The sequence below is a fragment of the Lepidochelys kempii genome, chromosome 3 (genome assembly GCF_965140285.1).
Source record: "Lepidochelys kempii isolate rLepKem1 chromosome 3, rLepKem1.hap1, whole genome shotgun sequence".
Classification (NCBI taxonomy): Eukaryota; Metazoa; Chordata; order Testudines; family Cheloniidae; genus Lepidochelys; species Lepidochelys kempii.
In genome coordinates, this window is record NC_136382.1 from 132,603,589 (window position 1) to 132,617,485 (window position 13,897).

Genomic DNA, 13,897 nt, shown 5'->3' on the forward strand with positions numbered 1-13,897 from the left:
GGTTAGAGTAACCATGATCAATAGTACTCCAGTTTTCCGGATCTTCTGTGAGGATGCGATGCGTTTCACAACGCATGCATTTACACTCTCGCTTTCCCCTTGGTTTTTATATTTGTTTATTTGGTGGTACCTCGGGAAAAAAGCAAAGTCTCTTTTTTTTTGCAAAAGCAGACGGAAGGTTTTTAAAAAGGTGATTTTAAAAAAATTGGTAAAAGGGAAATATTTTAATTCGTGGAATTTTTTTTAAAGCACTAAAAGGTTGCAAAGGCGACAGGGCCTGTCTTTATCCTGGAAGGAGACAATTCCTGAGCTAGTTTCTGCCTAGAAAGGAAAATGCGAGGCTTGAATTTTGCGCTGCTGGCGTTTCCCCAGGTAGTTCACCACGTTCCCAGCAGAGAACTACATTTCCCATAGTACACCGGCTTCATTGAACCTCAGAGAGGGTCCTGCACGTGGGACTACTTTTACCGAAGCAACTGAGTGCCTGTTTGGAAACCTGACTAGTTTCCTTGGCCTAACCCTTTCGCAGACAGTGAGGCCGATTCCTTCCCTCCGCGGCGACGTCTCCGCTCTGACCACTTCCCGCTTTATGACACCACTTTGGGGTTGGCGCTCGCAAGTGGGGGCATGGTGTCAGGCGCCTGCGTTAGGCACCTGGCTGGGGGGGGGGGTCCTGACGGAGCGGGGCTCACGGCGGGTTGGGGTTAGGCTGGAAGCTCTCGAGACTCGCGGCGGCGACACGACAGCGGCTGCCTGGGCCCGGGCGCGCGCGCGCGTGTGTGTGTGTGTGAGAGTGAGGGGCGGGGCGCCGCCGCCTCCCCCGCGGGCCGCAGGGAACATGAGCAGCAAAGAAGGTGACCGCGCGGTCGGGCTTGGCGGCGGCGGCGCCCGAGGTTCCCCCGTCCCCGGGATCACGACGTAGCTGCTGCCCCCGGGGGTGGGAAGGCCCCGGCGGGTCCCCTCCTTCCCGCGGGGCAAGCAGCCGCCTGCGCCCCCCTCTGCGCCCCGGCCCCTGAGGGTCCCGCCCCCGGGTTCGCGCTGGCGGGCGGCCCCGCTCACGTTCAGGGCCGTGAGTGTTTTGCAAAAGCCGGTTCCCGCTCAGCCCCTGCGGGCGTCTGGTTTCAGCGGAGCTGCACGGGCCTGGCCAGCCCACCGGGGCACGGCGCGGTGCGAGGGGCCGGAGCGCCTCACGCGAAAAAGAAGTGGCGAAGCCGCTTGTTAAAGGGAGGAAACCTTCAGAGGGCGCAAAGAAGCAACCCGGGCGTACAAACTCCTCCCCTGGCCTTTGCACTCACCTGCGCTGCGGCTGTGTAGACGCTTCCGCTTGGCTCGTCGCCTTTTGGGCTCTCTCATCCCCCAAGCTGAGCCTTCAGGGCTTGTCTGCCCACGCGCGTGGTACTGCTCTAAGGGCTTGTCAACACGGGCAGTTTACAGCCCTGCAACTTTCTCGCTCAGGGGTGTGAAAAAACTCCCCCCGAGCATAGCAAGTTCCAGCGCTGTAAAGTGCCAGTGTAGACAGTGGAGGAGCCTGCCCTGCTGGGAGGCGCTAGGCCCTTCATGGAGGTGGTTTGGTTGGTTTGTTTGGTTTTTTTTGACAGAGCTGGGAGAGCTCTCTTCCACCACTCTGCTGCGACCACACAAGCCACGTTAAAGCACTGCCACTGTAGACTAGCCCTGACTCTACTGGTAGAGTTATAACAGTACAGCTCCCCAGCTGTGGCCACAGTTATAAATGTGCTTATCCTGCTATAGCTTATGAAGGCACTAAACTATAGTGGTGCACCTGCATCTTGCCTAGGGGCTGTACCTGCATAATTATATCAGGGAAAAAATCTCATCCCCTAACTGTCATATTTATACCAATACAAAAATCTGTGTGTAGACCAGGCCTTAGAAGAGGGTGGTGTTTGTGCTGGTGACTTAACTTGTCATAGTGCAATGTGTCAGCATGCTTCCTTCCAGCTCTGTTTTGGGCCAGGTATCCATACAAAGCACTTCCATCACTTCCCTTCAACCGTGGAATGGAGTCAGGAGCTAAAAAACCTAAAATTCAATGAAATTTTTTTATAATATTCAGATTGCTGGTTTACTTTGTGTGCTAGGTACATTTAACCATCCCTTTTATGGGTTGCCTGTGGTGTTCTTGTAGCTGGTGGTGGGCGATGTATCTAACATTCAGAGTAGAGCACAGAACTTCAATCCCTGTGTGATGGGTTCGGTCACAGACCCCCTTGGGACTGTCACCTGATGTGCTGAAATTACCTCTGAGCCTGTTTTCCCTGCCAGCCTGGGATTTGCAGAACCCTGTCTTGTTGAGCCAGACATGCTAGCCTGCTGCAACACAGACTCAGGGTCTGGACCGCCCACCCCAGAACTGCAGGCTTTAAGTGCAAACTGCTTAGCAGGTTACCTGCCTCCGGCACCCAGCTCCCAAGGGGATCCAAACCCCAAATAAATCCATTTTACGCTATATAAAGCATATACAGGGTAAAATCATAAATTGTCTGTCCACTATAACACGGATAGAGAGATATGCACAGCTGTTCGCTCACCCAGCTTACTCCGGGTTTATTAATAAAAGCAATTTTATTAAGTATAAAAAAGTAGGATTTAAGTGGTTGCAAGTAATAACAGACAGAACAAAGTAAGTTACCAAGCAAAATAAAATAAAATGCACAAGTTTAAGCCTCATACATGAAGAAACTGATTACAGGTAATATCTCACGCTCAAAGATGTTCCAGTAAGCTTCTTTCACAGACTAGAGTCCTTCCAAGTCTGGGCCCAATCCTTTCCCCTGGTACAGTCCTTGTTAGTTCCAGCAGACATCTTAGGTGGTAAGCAGGGGCTTTCTCATGAATGGCAGCCTTTGTCCTGCTCCACCCCCTTTTATAGCTTTGGCACAATGCGAGAACCTTTTGTCTCTCTGGGCATAGGCGCTGACTCTGTGGGTGCTCGAGCACCTACGGGGAAAAATTGGTGGGTGCTCTGCACCCACCGGCAGCCAAGCTCCGCACCCCAACTCACCTCCCCCTCCTCCCCTGAGCGTGCTGTGTCCCCACTTCTCCCAGCGCTTGTGCGTAACAAGCTGTGGGAGGGAGGGGGGAGGAGCGGGAACACGGCATGCTCACGGGAGGAGGCGGGGAAGAGGCGGGGGTGGGGATTTAGGGAAGGAGTCCAATGGGGCAGGGAGGGGGCAAGTTGGGGTGGGGACTTTGGGGAAAGGGTTGGAATGGGGGCAGGAGGGGCGGGGCAGGGGTGGATTTGGGGTGGGGGAGCATGAGCACCCACCAGCGCCAGGAGAAGTTGGCGCCTATGTCTCTGGGTCCACACCCCTCCTTCTAAATGGAAAAGTACCAGATTTAAGATGGATTCCAGAATCAGGTGACATGATCACATGTCCTGTGAAACCCAGCCTCTATTCTTCCTGGGCTGGCCCACATGTACACAGGAAGGTTTGCAAGTAAACAGAGCCATTTTCAGTTCATTGATTCTGAAGCACCTTTAATGACTTCCACTTAATATGTTTACATCAGTAATACAAGTTTATATCTAATTCTCCTAACTCCAGACATAGAAATAATACATGCCAACAAATAGGATGGATACACTCAGTAGATTACAAGCTTTGTAATGATACCTTACAAGAGACGTTTTGCATAAAGCATATTCCAGTTACATCATATTCACATTCATAAGCATATTTTCATAAAGCATATGGAGTGCAACGTCACACCCCGCACTGTTGTAAAGGTCATATATGTGATCTTTTCAACTGTTAGAGGAAAAACAGACTCCTGAACTAATTGTCTGACAGGGTTATGAAGGAAATATTGATTTTTTCAATTTTGTTGTTTTGAAAATAACTATGTCCACATTCTGTTTTTGGTTTGGGATAATAAATAGTTAAACTGAAAATATTTGAAATCCTGTGTGTAACTTAAAATTGCTTTCTTTTTGAAAAATGAAAATTAACAAGACTAGACATGTATAAAGTTAAGCAGGTATATAAGTGTTTGTAGGATCTGGGCCTCAATCGTTTAAACATAAAAATGAAGATATCTTACAAAGCAAGGAGATAAGGAAAGGGAGGTACAAGTTAAAATGAAGATATGGCAATGTGTGTTGTGCAGTAAGTGAATCCTAAATTGTGCTTTGTCTAGCACGGATGGTGGGAAGACAAGAGGAGCACATAGTACAGAAGTGGAAGTTAGTAGTAAAACACAAGTTAGAAGAAATGGGTTTTGAGGAGAGATTTCAAAGAGAAGAGTGAGGACTTTGGTGTGTTGGAAGAGGTATGTGGGTTCAGCTCCAGAGAGCAGCCCAGGAGAAAACATCACACAAATGAGTGAGAGGGGAGACAAGGTTAAGAGTGACCAGAGCACAGGGAGCTGATATGGGAAGCAACAAGAGATGGAAATTAATACACTGAGCAATAATTGCCTTCTTAAATTGCTCCTTCTGTTCTCCAAAGACCAAAGTTTTCTGGCGAAAGAGGCACAGTGCGACAGTGGTAATAATTTTATAATGATATGGTTCCACTCATTCTGAAGGGTTTCAAAACACTTTACAAAAGCTATGGAATCAATCCCGCAAGCTGCACAGTCTCATCATATTTAGTGGGTTAAAGGTTTCCGGGATCAGGCCTTATATATGTGTGTGTGTATATCTAGATCTGTCTCTATCTCGCTATATAATATATATCTGTGTGTGCTTGCGCATGTGCGTGCCTAATTTTATTTCTCTATATATATGTAGAAGGAGAGAGAGAGAGATCTCTCCAACACCACTAAAAGTGATAGAGATCTTTTGGTGCCCCATCAGGCTTCCATTGAAATCAAGAGGAGGCATGCTATTGATTTCAATGGAAGCATAATGGAGCCCATAATGTTTACACAAAGCAACCAAGACTTCAGTTTTTATGTCCCGTACAGTATTCTTTATAGTAAACTGGATAGAGTTGAATTATATTTACCTTGGAAGGATGAGGAGTCCTGTGGCACCTTAAAACTAACAGATTTATTTGGGCATAAATTTTCATGGGTAAAAAACCCACTTCTTCAGATTAAAGTTTATGCCCAAATAAATCTGTTAGTCTTTAAACTGCCACCAGATTCCTCGTTGTTTTGTGGATACAGACTAACACGGCAACCCCTCTGATACTTGGAAGGATGGACATAAAATATTCAACCTTGGATATATTAAAAAACACTCCTGAAATGAATGGCATGACATCTGGTCAAGCAGTTATAAAACTGGTACTCAAAAATACTATTTAAATCTCTCATTTTTTTTCTTGTGTTCTATGTATAGGATCGGGTGGGTTCAGAAAACGAAAGCATGACAATTTCGCACATGGTCAAAGAAAAGATGAAAAAGACAATGTTAATTCGTCTTCATCTTTGATGGTGTCTTTTAAGTGTAAGTAAAAGTTAAAAGTCCAGATCATAACAATGTATACAATAAAAGTTAGTGGAAATAAAATATTTCATGATGGGGTAAACAGGGCTGTCAATAGACAAAATTAAAATCAGTGAGACTCTCTAAATTTGGGACTTGATCTCTCGCTTTCTAAGCCAGCAGAATTCTGTGGTAGAGATGATAGGGTCACTTTTTAGTTAGGAGAAGGGTGAGACACAGCACTCCTTGCTGATCAGTAAGGATATGATTCTATCATGGACCTCCGTGACTTCTGAGGCAGGGCCATAGCCTTGTCTGCGGGAACACTGCCGCCGGAGCGTTTGGCCAGCCCCAGAGCAGCGGCCCCCAGAACAACTCTTCCCCCCCGCCCCCCAGAAGTTGCAGACTTCTGTGAATTTTTGTTTATTGCCTATGACCTGTCCCTGACTTTTACTAAAAATACCATGACAGAATCTTAATCTTACTGATCACCTTTGAAAGGAGAGCTTTGCTGCTCACAGCAGACAGTTGTAATTATTTGAGACTAGGGCTTGTTTACACGCAGAAATTTTTTAACCTGTTTAGTTGTTAAACTGGTGCAAACCCATGTGTAGACATTTATTTTGGTTTGAGAGTCTTATTTTGGTTTAGCCTTAAATCTGTTCCTAATTTAAACTAAATCAAAATAAGCTTGGTTTAAACCAAAATAAGTATTTCCACAGGGCTTTGCTCTAGTTCAACTGCTTCTTTTTTTTTTTTAAATCACGTTAAATGCACCTTTCTTATGTCGACAAGCCTTAGTACACTTGCAAGGTGGGTTTTGTAGAGGAAACTGGCTTGATTAAAGCACACTGATGTGATCCAGATCCCTGGTTTAATATCTCAACAAGGTTCCTCCACTTTTCTTTTAAGGGGTGAGCACTGTGAAGAGGGAAGAATCAGAGGATAATTGTGTGGGGAGGGGAGTCATTGCAACATAAAAAAAAAACAGGAAACAGAAATATGTGTGTGTGTAAATAAAGCAATGGAAAATAAATTATCTGATCAGAAAGTTATACCCGTGTCTTGGCGTGATCTAAAATTATCTATTGATAAAAGACTAATATAACTAAGGTCAATAAGATTTTGTAAAGTGAAGACTTCATTATTGGGAGCACATAGCTGCTATTAGAGACGGTTTCTATGATTTCTTTAGAATTCTGATTGTCAGTAATTGATATTGTTGTTTTTCCAAAACTAGATATTTTGTATGTATGTCAACAAATAAAAATAAACTTTATGGTGCAGCTGTAGCATGATTATTAATGGTATCCTGTGTTATATTATATGAAAATTAGTGATTAGAATTCTTTAAAAATAATTCATGTGAACTTAAACTTTGTATTTTCTGTTAATGTTTGTGCACTGTTAATTCTCTGATACTAAGGACCTCTAGTTTTTCATGCTTTATACCTTTCCCTTCCCTGAGGCCCCTATAATACCATTATGCAGGTATGAATCTACAAATAAGGCTGTGGTGAGATTTGCATTTAAAGCAGAGCTACAATTCAATTTCACACTTTAATAATTGACTATAGGTCTTGTCTAGTCTGGGAAAATGCATCCTGTTAGGAAATGTGTTGATTAACATTTTGTAACTAGCCGTGTTAAACATGATTTTTCTTTTAGTGCGAACAAAGACAGTTGTGTTGAGAAACATGCTAACTGGTCGAACCACAAAGTTGCATGTATGTTTACACTGCAGCTGGGAGTGTGCTTCCCAGCACGAGTAGAGACACGTGCTCTTGCTCTACTCAAGCTAGCATGTTAAAAATTGCTGGGGGTGGCATAGGTGGCAGCTCAGACTGGCTGCCTGAGTATAAACCCTTCCAGAACCCCACCCCGTATGTACTCAGGTGGCTAGCCTGAGCTGCTGACCATGCTACCACTGGCTACACTGCTATTTTTAGCACACTAACTTGAACAGAACTAGCATATCTGTCTTCTGCTGGGAGGCATACTCCCAGCTGGAGTGCAGATGTACCCTTAATTAACTTGTCTTCTGGAGTGCAGATGTACCCTTAATTAACTTGTCAGTATAGACAAAAGCCGTCCTCTCCAAATTTGGCGCAATAATATTCAGAGAACAATTGCATTTTCTGTGTAATCTTTTTAGTAAAATATTTACTAATCCTTGTAGGGGGAACATTTAAAAACTCTCCGTTTTTTGAAAAGATGCCCTGTTATCAGATTTCTTGGAATTGATTAACTTTGCCCTCTTGTTGTCCATTGTATTTAATAAACATTAATCCCAATGCTGACCCTACACTATCTAACGTCTCTCCAGTCTGAAAAATAGCTGTTCATCATGAATTTGTTACATTGAAAGAGGCACACATATTAGTATGTTTGACACCCTCTGCGGGATTGAATGTATGTGTGTGGCTGCAAACTAGAGAAGTAAGAGCCCTAGTACAAATGAATTGAGGAGAAATGTCAGAAAAAAGGGAGGAAGTAGAAGGTAAGGAAGAATAAACAACAAAAGAAAGAAACTGAGAACTGTAAAATGTTTCTCTACCACAGTCAAAACGTTCTGAATGTTTCACAGGTAACAGTTAATCCTTTAGGAATTGTCATTATTTCTAAACAAACTGTTCACATAGACTCATAATACAGACATAACATGTATTCCTGATGTGTCTACCCTCCAAAGAGTGAGTGTGGTGGGAGGAGGTGTTGAGACATGAGTAGAAACAGAGATTAACTAGTACAAACCCATTATAAGGGTGCAGCAGCTAATTAGTCATATCATTTATGATGAAGCTAAACTAAACAAGGTCCTTCTCCTCCATTGTGGCAGCAGGATCAGGCCATAAATTTGTATATTAGGAATAAAAATGACTTTACTGCTTTAAAAATTTATTATTTATTGTATTTTCCCTGCTGTAACATATAGTAAAGCGTTGTAATGGTGTGACCTTTTGTTTTAGATTTTTTATATACAAATGTGAAATAATGGAAGATTAAATGGTTCTGTTACACAAATAGTGTAGTAATAGAATACTTTAATGTTATTGTACTGGACGACACATGAGAATTGTTTTTGTGATCATCTGCATTCTGTTCTTAGCATTTCAACTGGAGCTTGACACAAGACATGATAAATATGAGAGGCTTGTGAAACTTAGTCGTGATATAACTATTGAAAGTAAAAGGACAATATTCCTACTTCACAGGATTACTAGGTGAGTCACAACATTAATTCCCATTTCCATGCTGACCCAGAAACTTACTATTGCCTTGCAGAGTTTTCTGTATCTATGAGTAACAGATGCAATATTCTGTTGAGCTGGACATCAAGGAAGATAAACATAGGCTCAGTTCATTTCCCACAAGCTGTGTTGTTTTATTTCCTCTAAAAGGATATGTAAGCCAGTGGGCACATGCACCGGTCAGGAAATTAAAAGTAAGGACCAGCCTCTAGCTCATGTCAAGTCCACTTCCTTAGAGATGGCTTTATTAACATAAAGAATATTCCAAAACAGGGCCAGGGTAACACGGAACACTTGGTAACAGCCAACAGAGACCTTTCCAGCAAGCTGGGAGAGGAAAGAACGCATCGTTCTAGGTAGCCTCCTTTGAAATAGCTTCCCCGTTTCTTTTATAGCCCCACCCCAGATCACCCATGTGATGACCAGGGAACCTGGGTTCTACTTGTAACCCCATACATGCTGGAACTTAAGGAGTGTCTGTATACATAGTTGTAGGATGCCTTACATTTTGTGCCCTGATCATTGGAAGCAGTAGGTGCTGTGGGAGAATAATGGAAAAAGTTGAGGCTTGCCACAGCCTATTGTATAAAAGATTTATCTGGAGAATTACATATGTAATTTCAGACATTGGGCTTTGTCTGTACTCGTCTTTTTTTCCCTAAAATTTCCCACTGTTGTTATCACCTGTGCAGCTCCACAGTGGTGGTAATGGTGTGAGCGCTGTTGTACGTAAGGTGCTGGCAGCTGCCATTTTTTTAACCTTGATGCTGTCCAGACTTGTTTTGAGCAGAGGTGGTTATCATTCTAGTGGCCACTAGAGCCTTTGCTGCACTAGCTCTGTCTCTGTTGCTGCACAAAGAATAGCAGCGCTGGAATTTTCAGGGGGAAGAAGGCTTGTGTGTAGACTCAGCACAGGTACTTAAATGTTCAATCCTTCCTTTTGTCCTTGTAAGCTTTTAGATTCCTTTGCATGGAATCCTGTTTTCTAGTAGTGTACTAATGGTGGTTTGCTGTACTGTGTCTGTACTTTCCTTCCCCTCTCTGTCTTAACTATTCAGTACAGAGCACAGTTTCAGAATTCTAGCCATCTTTAAACATTTGTTCATAACCAAACTACAGTAAAAGGTTTTTTTTATCTGTCATGTTGGGGAATGGGGGGTACCGGTAAGTGAAAAATTCTGGTTAACTAAGAGGGAGGGAGTTTGGGTGTGGGAGGAGGCTCGGGGCAGGTGACTGGGGCACGAGAAGGGTTTTGGGGTGCTGGATCTGGGGGGTGCTCACCTTGGGCGGCTCCTTGCAAGTGGCGACCTGTCCCTGCTGTTCCTAGGCGGAAGTGTGATTGCCCAGGCCCCGCCCCAGGCCCTGGCTCCGCAGTTCCCATTGGCTGGGAACCGTGTCCATTGGGAGCTCCGGGGTCTCTGCGCACTGCCTCTGCCTAAAACAGCAGGGACAGGTCACAGCTTGTGGGGAGCTGCCCGAGGTGAACACCCCCCAGATCCAGCACCCCAAAACCCCTCTCGTGCCCCTGCCCCAAACCCCCCTCCTGCACCCAAACTCCCTCCCTGAGCCGACACCCCAACCATCAGCCCTGCAAGCTCCCCGCACTCTGAATCCCTCATGGCCATTCCTCCGCCTAGGAGCAGCAGGGACATGTCACCGCTTCTGGGGAGCCAGGTAGGGAGCCTGCTGGCCCTGCACAAACCGGACTTTCTGTGAAGATTAAAAATGCCGATTTATAGCACTTTCTGCTTGGTACAGGGCTGGATAACACCGCTTTTACTGTATCAGCTAAATCTACAAAATAGTAATTTAAAAAGAGATGTAAACCTATAATAATGTGTACATTGTTGGGGCTTTTAAAGTACACTAGATGAACTGTCCTTTAAATGCTGTATATAAAATCTAATGTAATGATAGTTGTGGATAAGATACTGTAGAGGTTTCCTTAGTAGCATATTTCATAAATACTGACTAAAAACATACATAAAGTAGATCCTTGTGCTATATTAATCTAATGTATTGCAAAATGCGGTGGGTTTTGTGTATGGAGAGAGGTCTTCCTCAGATTTTTCTGGCTTTTCTGCAGATTTATTTTGAGCCTTGTCATGAGTTTCCTCGTTACTTCTTCTTTAGTCATAGTTAAAGCTACAGCCTGAAATAAGCAGCACGCTATTCAGACTGGGTTTGAATGGTTGATTATCTTAAGGGCAATTATTTAGAATCCACAATGGAGTTCAAAGGCACCTACTTACACTGGATCAGAAAGATTCATTTTAAATTTGGCTCATTCCAAAATAATACTTAACTTTGACCGCACTAATTAATCATATGGTGGTTAGTGGAAGATAAAGTATGTATTTTTAACTCTTTGCTGATGTTCTAACAGCTGTCACTTTCTAATTTTATCTGTATTCTGTGTTTGCAGTGACCCCAATGGGGAGGAAATACTAAATGAATCTGAGGCCAAATTAGAAGCTGTCAGACAGAAAATTAAGCAAGTAGCACAAGAACTGATAGGAGAAGACATGTATCAGTTCCACAGAGCTATCTCTCCAGGTAGGTCTACATTCAAATAGGATGGGCGCACACATCAGGGCAAATTCAGTTTAGGTGCAGCTCCATTACTTCAGCAGTAAGTCATTTGCTTACACAAGGGCTGAATTTGGCTCACCCTTTGCAGTTTAAAACACAGATTGTGATTTTCCTCCTTTTGAAGATTAAAAAACATGCTTTTGGTTATATTTCATAACACTCAAATATGCAAACATGTTGTATAGATATGAATATCAAGCACAAACTCTGTACTGTGCGCAACCATTCAAACTCCCTTCCCCCCCCAATCCATTTCAACATCTCTGTGTAAATGGCAGCCTTTTTATAAACAGTTTCAAAGGTCATCTTAACATTTCAGCTACACTGATGGATGCAATATGTTGAGTTTCCCCACAGTTTTTTTATATCCTTCTCTCACACGCAAAACAACTGTATTTAGGCAGTCTGTGTGGCAGTAGTGATCAACAGAAACTCTTGGGCTGTAAACATCACTTGGTCTTTAGTAGATGCATCAGTACTGTTCCACTTCTGGGTCTCCAGTCAGTGCACTCAATCTCTTTCTTTTCTGTTGTCCGGAGTGTCTGGCTCCTCCCTAGACTCGATTTCCCAAATATGTGTACCTTTTCTCAAGTGCTGTGCAGTCCCGGGACCAATATGAAAGCACCTCACCACCAATCCAGCCATCTTGCATTTTTCCAACTGCATTTGGAACTTTTGGAATTCAGTGTCCTGCTGGTCTTCGAAAGAGGACATATTTCGAAAGAGGACACACAAGAGTCTTACCTCAAAGACTTTTTTTTAAAAAAAACACCAAATAAACAAAGAAACAAAACCCTATTCCTGCTGTTTCAGCCAGTCTAAGGTTTAGCAAAAAACTGTGGGAACCCCCCGCCCCTTTTTTCATGTGGGTGCTTGTATTGGTATTCTTTCTTGAAAGTGTTTTTTCTGAGTACCTAAGTTCCAGTTTGATTGTCTAAAAAAGCGGTTCTCAAACTTCAGCAACCCGAGGACTCCCATTTTGATTTAAAATTTTTTGGGGACCCCCGAGCCCGCCCTGCTCAGCCCCAGGCCCCAGCTCCATTCCACCTCTTCCCCAAAGGCACCACCCCACCTCTTCCTGTGCCCCACTCACTCCATCCCCATCTTTTTCCGTCACTCACTCTCCCTCACCTTCACTCACTTTCACCAGGCTGGGGCAGGGGTTGGGGTATAGGAGGGGGTGCAGGCTCTGGGAGGGAGTTTGGGTGCGGGAGGGGCTGAGGGGTGCAGGCTCTGGGAGGGGGTTGCAGTGTCGGAAGGGGTGAGGGGTGTGGACTCCGGCTGGGCAGCACTTACCTCAGGCGACTCCCAAAAGCAACCAGCACATCTTTCTGGCAGTGGCTCCCAGGTGTGGCAGGGAGTGGGTCTCCGCGCGCTGCCCCTGCCCGCAGGCACTGCCCCCACAGCTCCCATTGGCCGCAGTTCCCAGCCAATGGGAGCTGTAGAGTTGGTGCTTGGGGGGAGGGGAGTGGGATGCGGCGCGCGGAGACCCCCTGCCCTCCCCGTGGCCGCAGGGATGTGCCAGCTGCTTCCGGGAGCAGTGCAGAGGCAGGGCAGGCAGGGAGCCTGATAAGCCGGAGTTGATCAACAGGGCCCACAGACACCTTGGAGTACGCTCGGTGACCCACAGGGGTCCGGGAACCCCAGCTTGAGAAATGCTAGTCTAAATCTATAATTGGGTATTCTAATTTAGGGACTGGGTATCTACGTTTGCAAATTAGGCTCAGATTCTGCACTTGGGGGTTACATTGTGTTCTTTACTAAATCTGTTGGGGATCATTGCACAAGTTAGAGTTCCCAACTACACCATTTTATATAACATGGGTAAACATGTTAATTGTAACCTTGCCCAGCATCACACTCAGCCTGCCCTGATGTTTCTCCATTTTCTAGGGCTAAGAAAGCATTTCTCATTGTCATTAACACTTCCAGATATGTGCATTTGCAGAAATAACAGGCAGAAGTAGTAGAGAAAGAAGGAGGAATTTGCTGAGATTTATTTAAAATAAAAAAAATCTGAGAGACTTTAACTACCAGTGTATCTGCACAACCTGAATGTTACCTAACATCAGCTGCAATGCCTACTTTATTGCATCTCACAAGAAAAATCAGCCATTATACTCCAGGCCTCCTGCTTGCCAAGCTTTATTTAAAGAAAATCTTGAGTAATTAATCAGTATGTCGGGGTTCCAGTTGTCATTCCTTACTCAGGCAAAACTCACCTTGACATCAATGAGAATTTTGTTTGAGTAAAGAGTGTTAAAAAAGTGCCCCTGAATGACTATAGTAGTTAGCAAACAAAAATCTTTAAAGTTATGGTTGTTATATTATTCCCCCAAGTTACAAAACTATAAGGGATGTAACTTGCTGCATCCAAGTCAAGGCTGTGAATGCATACTTATTCATGAATTTACAGCTCATTTGTCAGTGTAATTCCAAACTATGGTTATACTTAAAATTCATTCTTAACTTGGACCATCTGCACTGTAACATCCATACATCAGCACTACACCATATTGCAGTCCTTCATTGATTCATGGCTATCAGTGTTTCTTTACCAGTTATATATTTCTTTTAGTCCAATTAAAAGGTGAACGTGACTTTTAGTAGAAACTACGCATTGTGTATGTTTGTGTATCTTAATGCCTCTTGTAGT

The 13,897-nt window shown here is 44.1% G+C and overlaps 1 protein-coding gene across 1 annotated transcript in view; it reads left to right on the forward strand.

The window, feature by feature from the left end:
- The first annotated feature begins 652 nt into the window (after positions 1–652).
- The window catches only part of TSNAX (translin associated factor X), a 44,187-nt gene continuing 30,942 nt past the window's right edge, over positions 653–13,897 (forward strand). The window contains exons 1-4 of the mRNA XM_073338082.2: positions 653–854; positions 5,312–5,419; positions 8,508–8,622; positions 11,075–11,205. Coding sequence (XP_073194183.1) covers positions 839–854; positions 5,312–5,419; positions 8,508–8,622; positions 11,075–11,205 — 370 coding nt within the window. The 5' untranslated portion in view covers positions 653–838. The remainder of the gene's footprint in view (positions 855–5,311; positions 5,420–8,507; positions 8,623–11,074; positions 11,206–13,897) is intronic.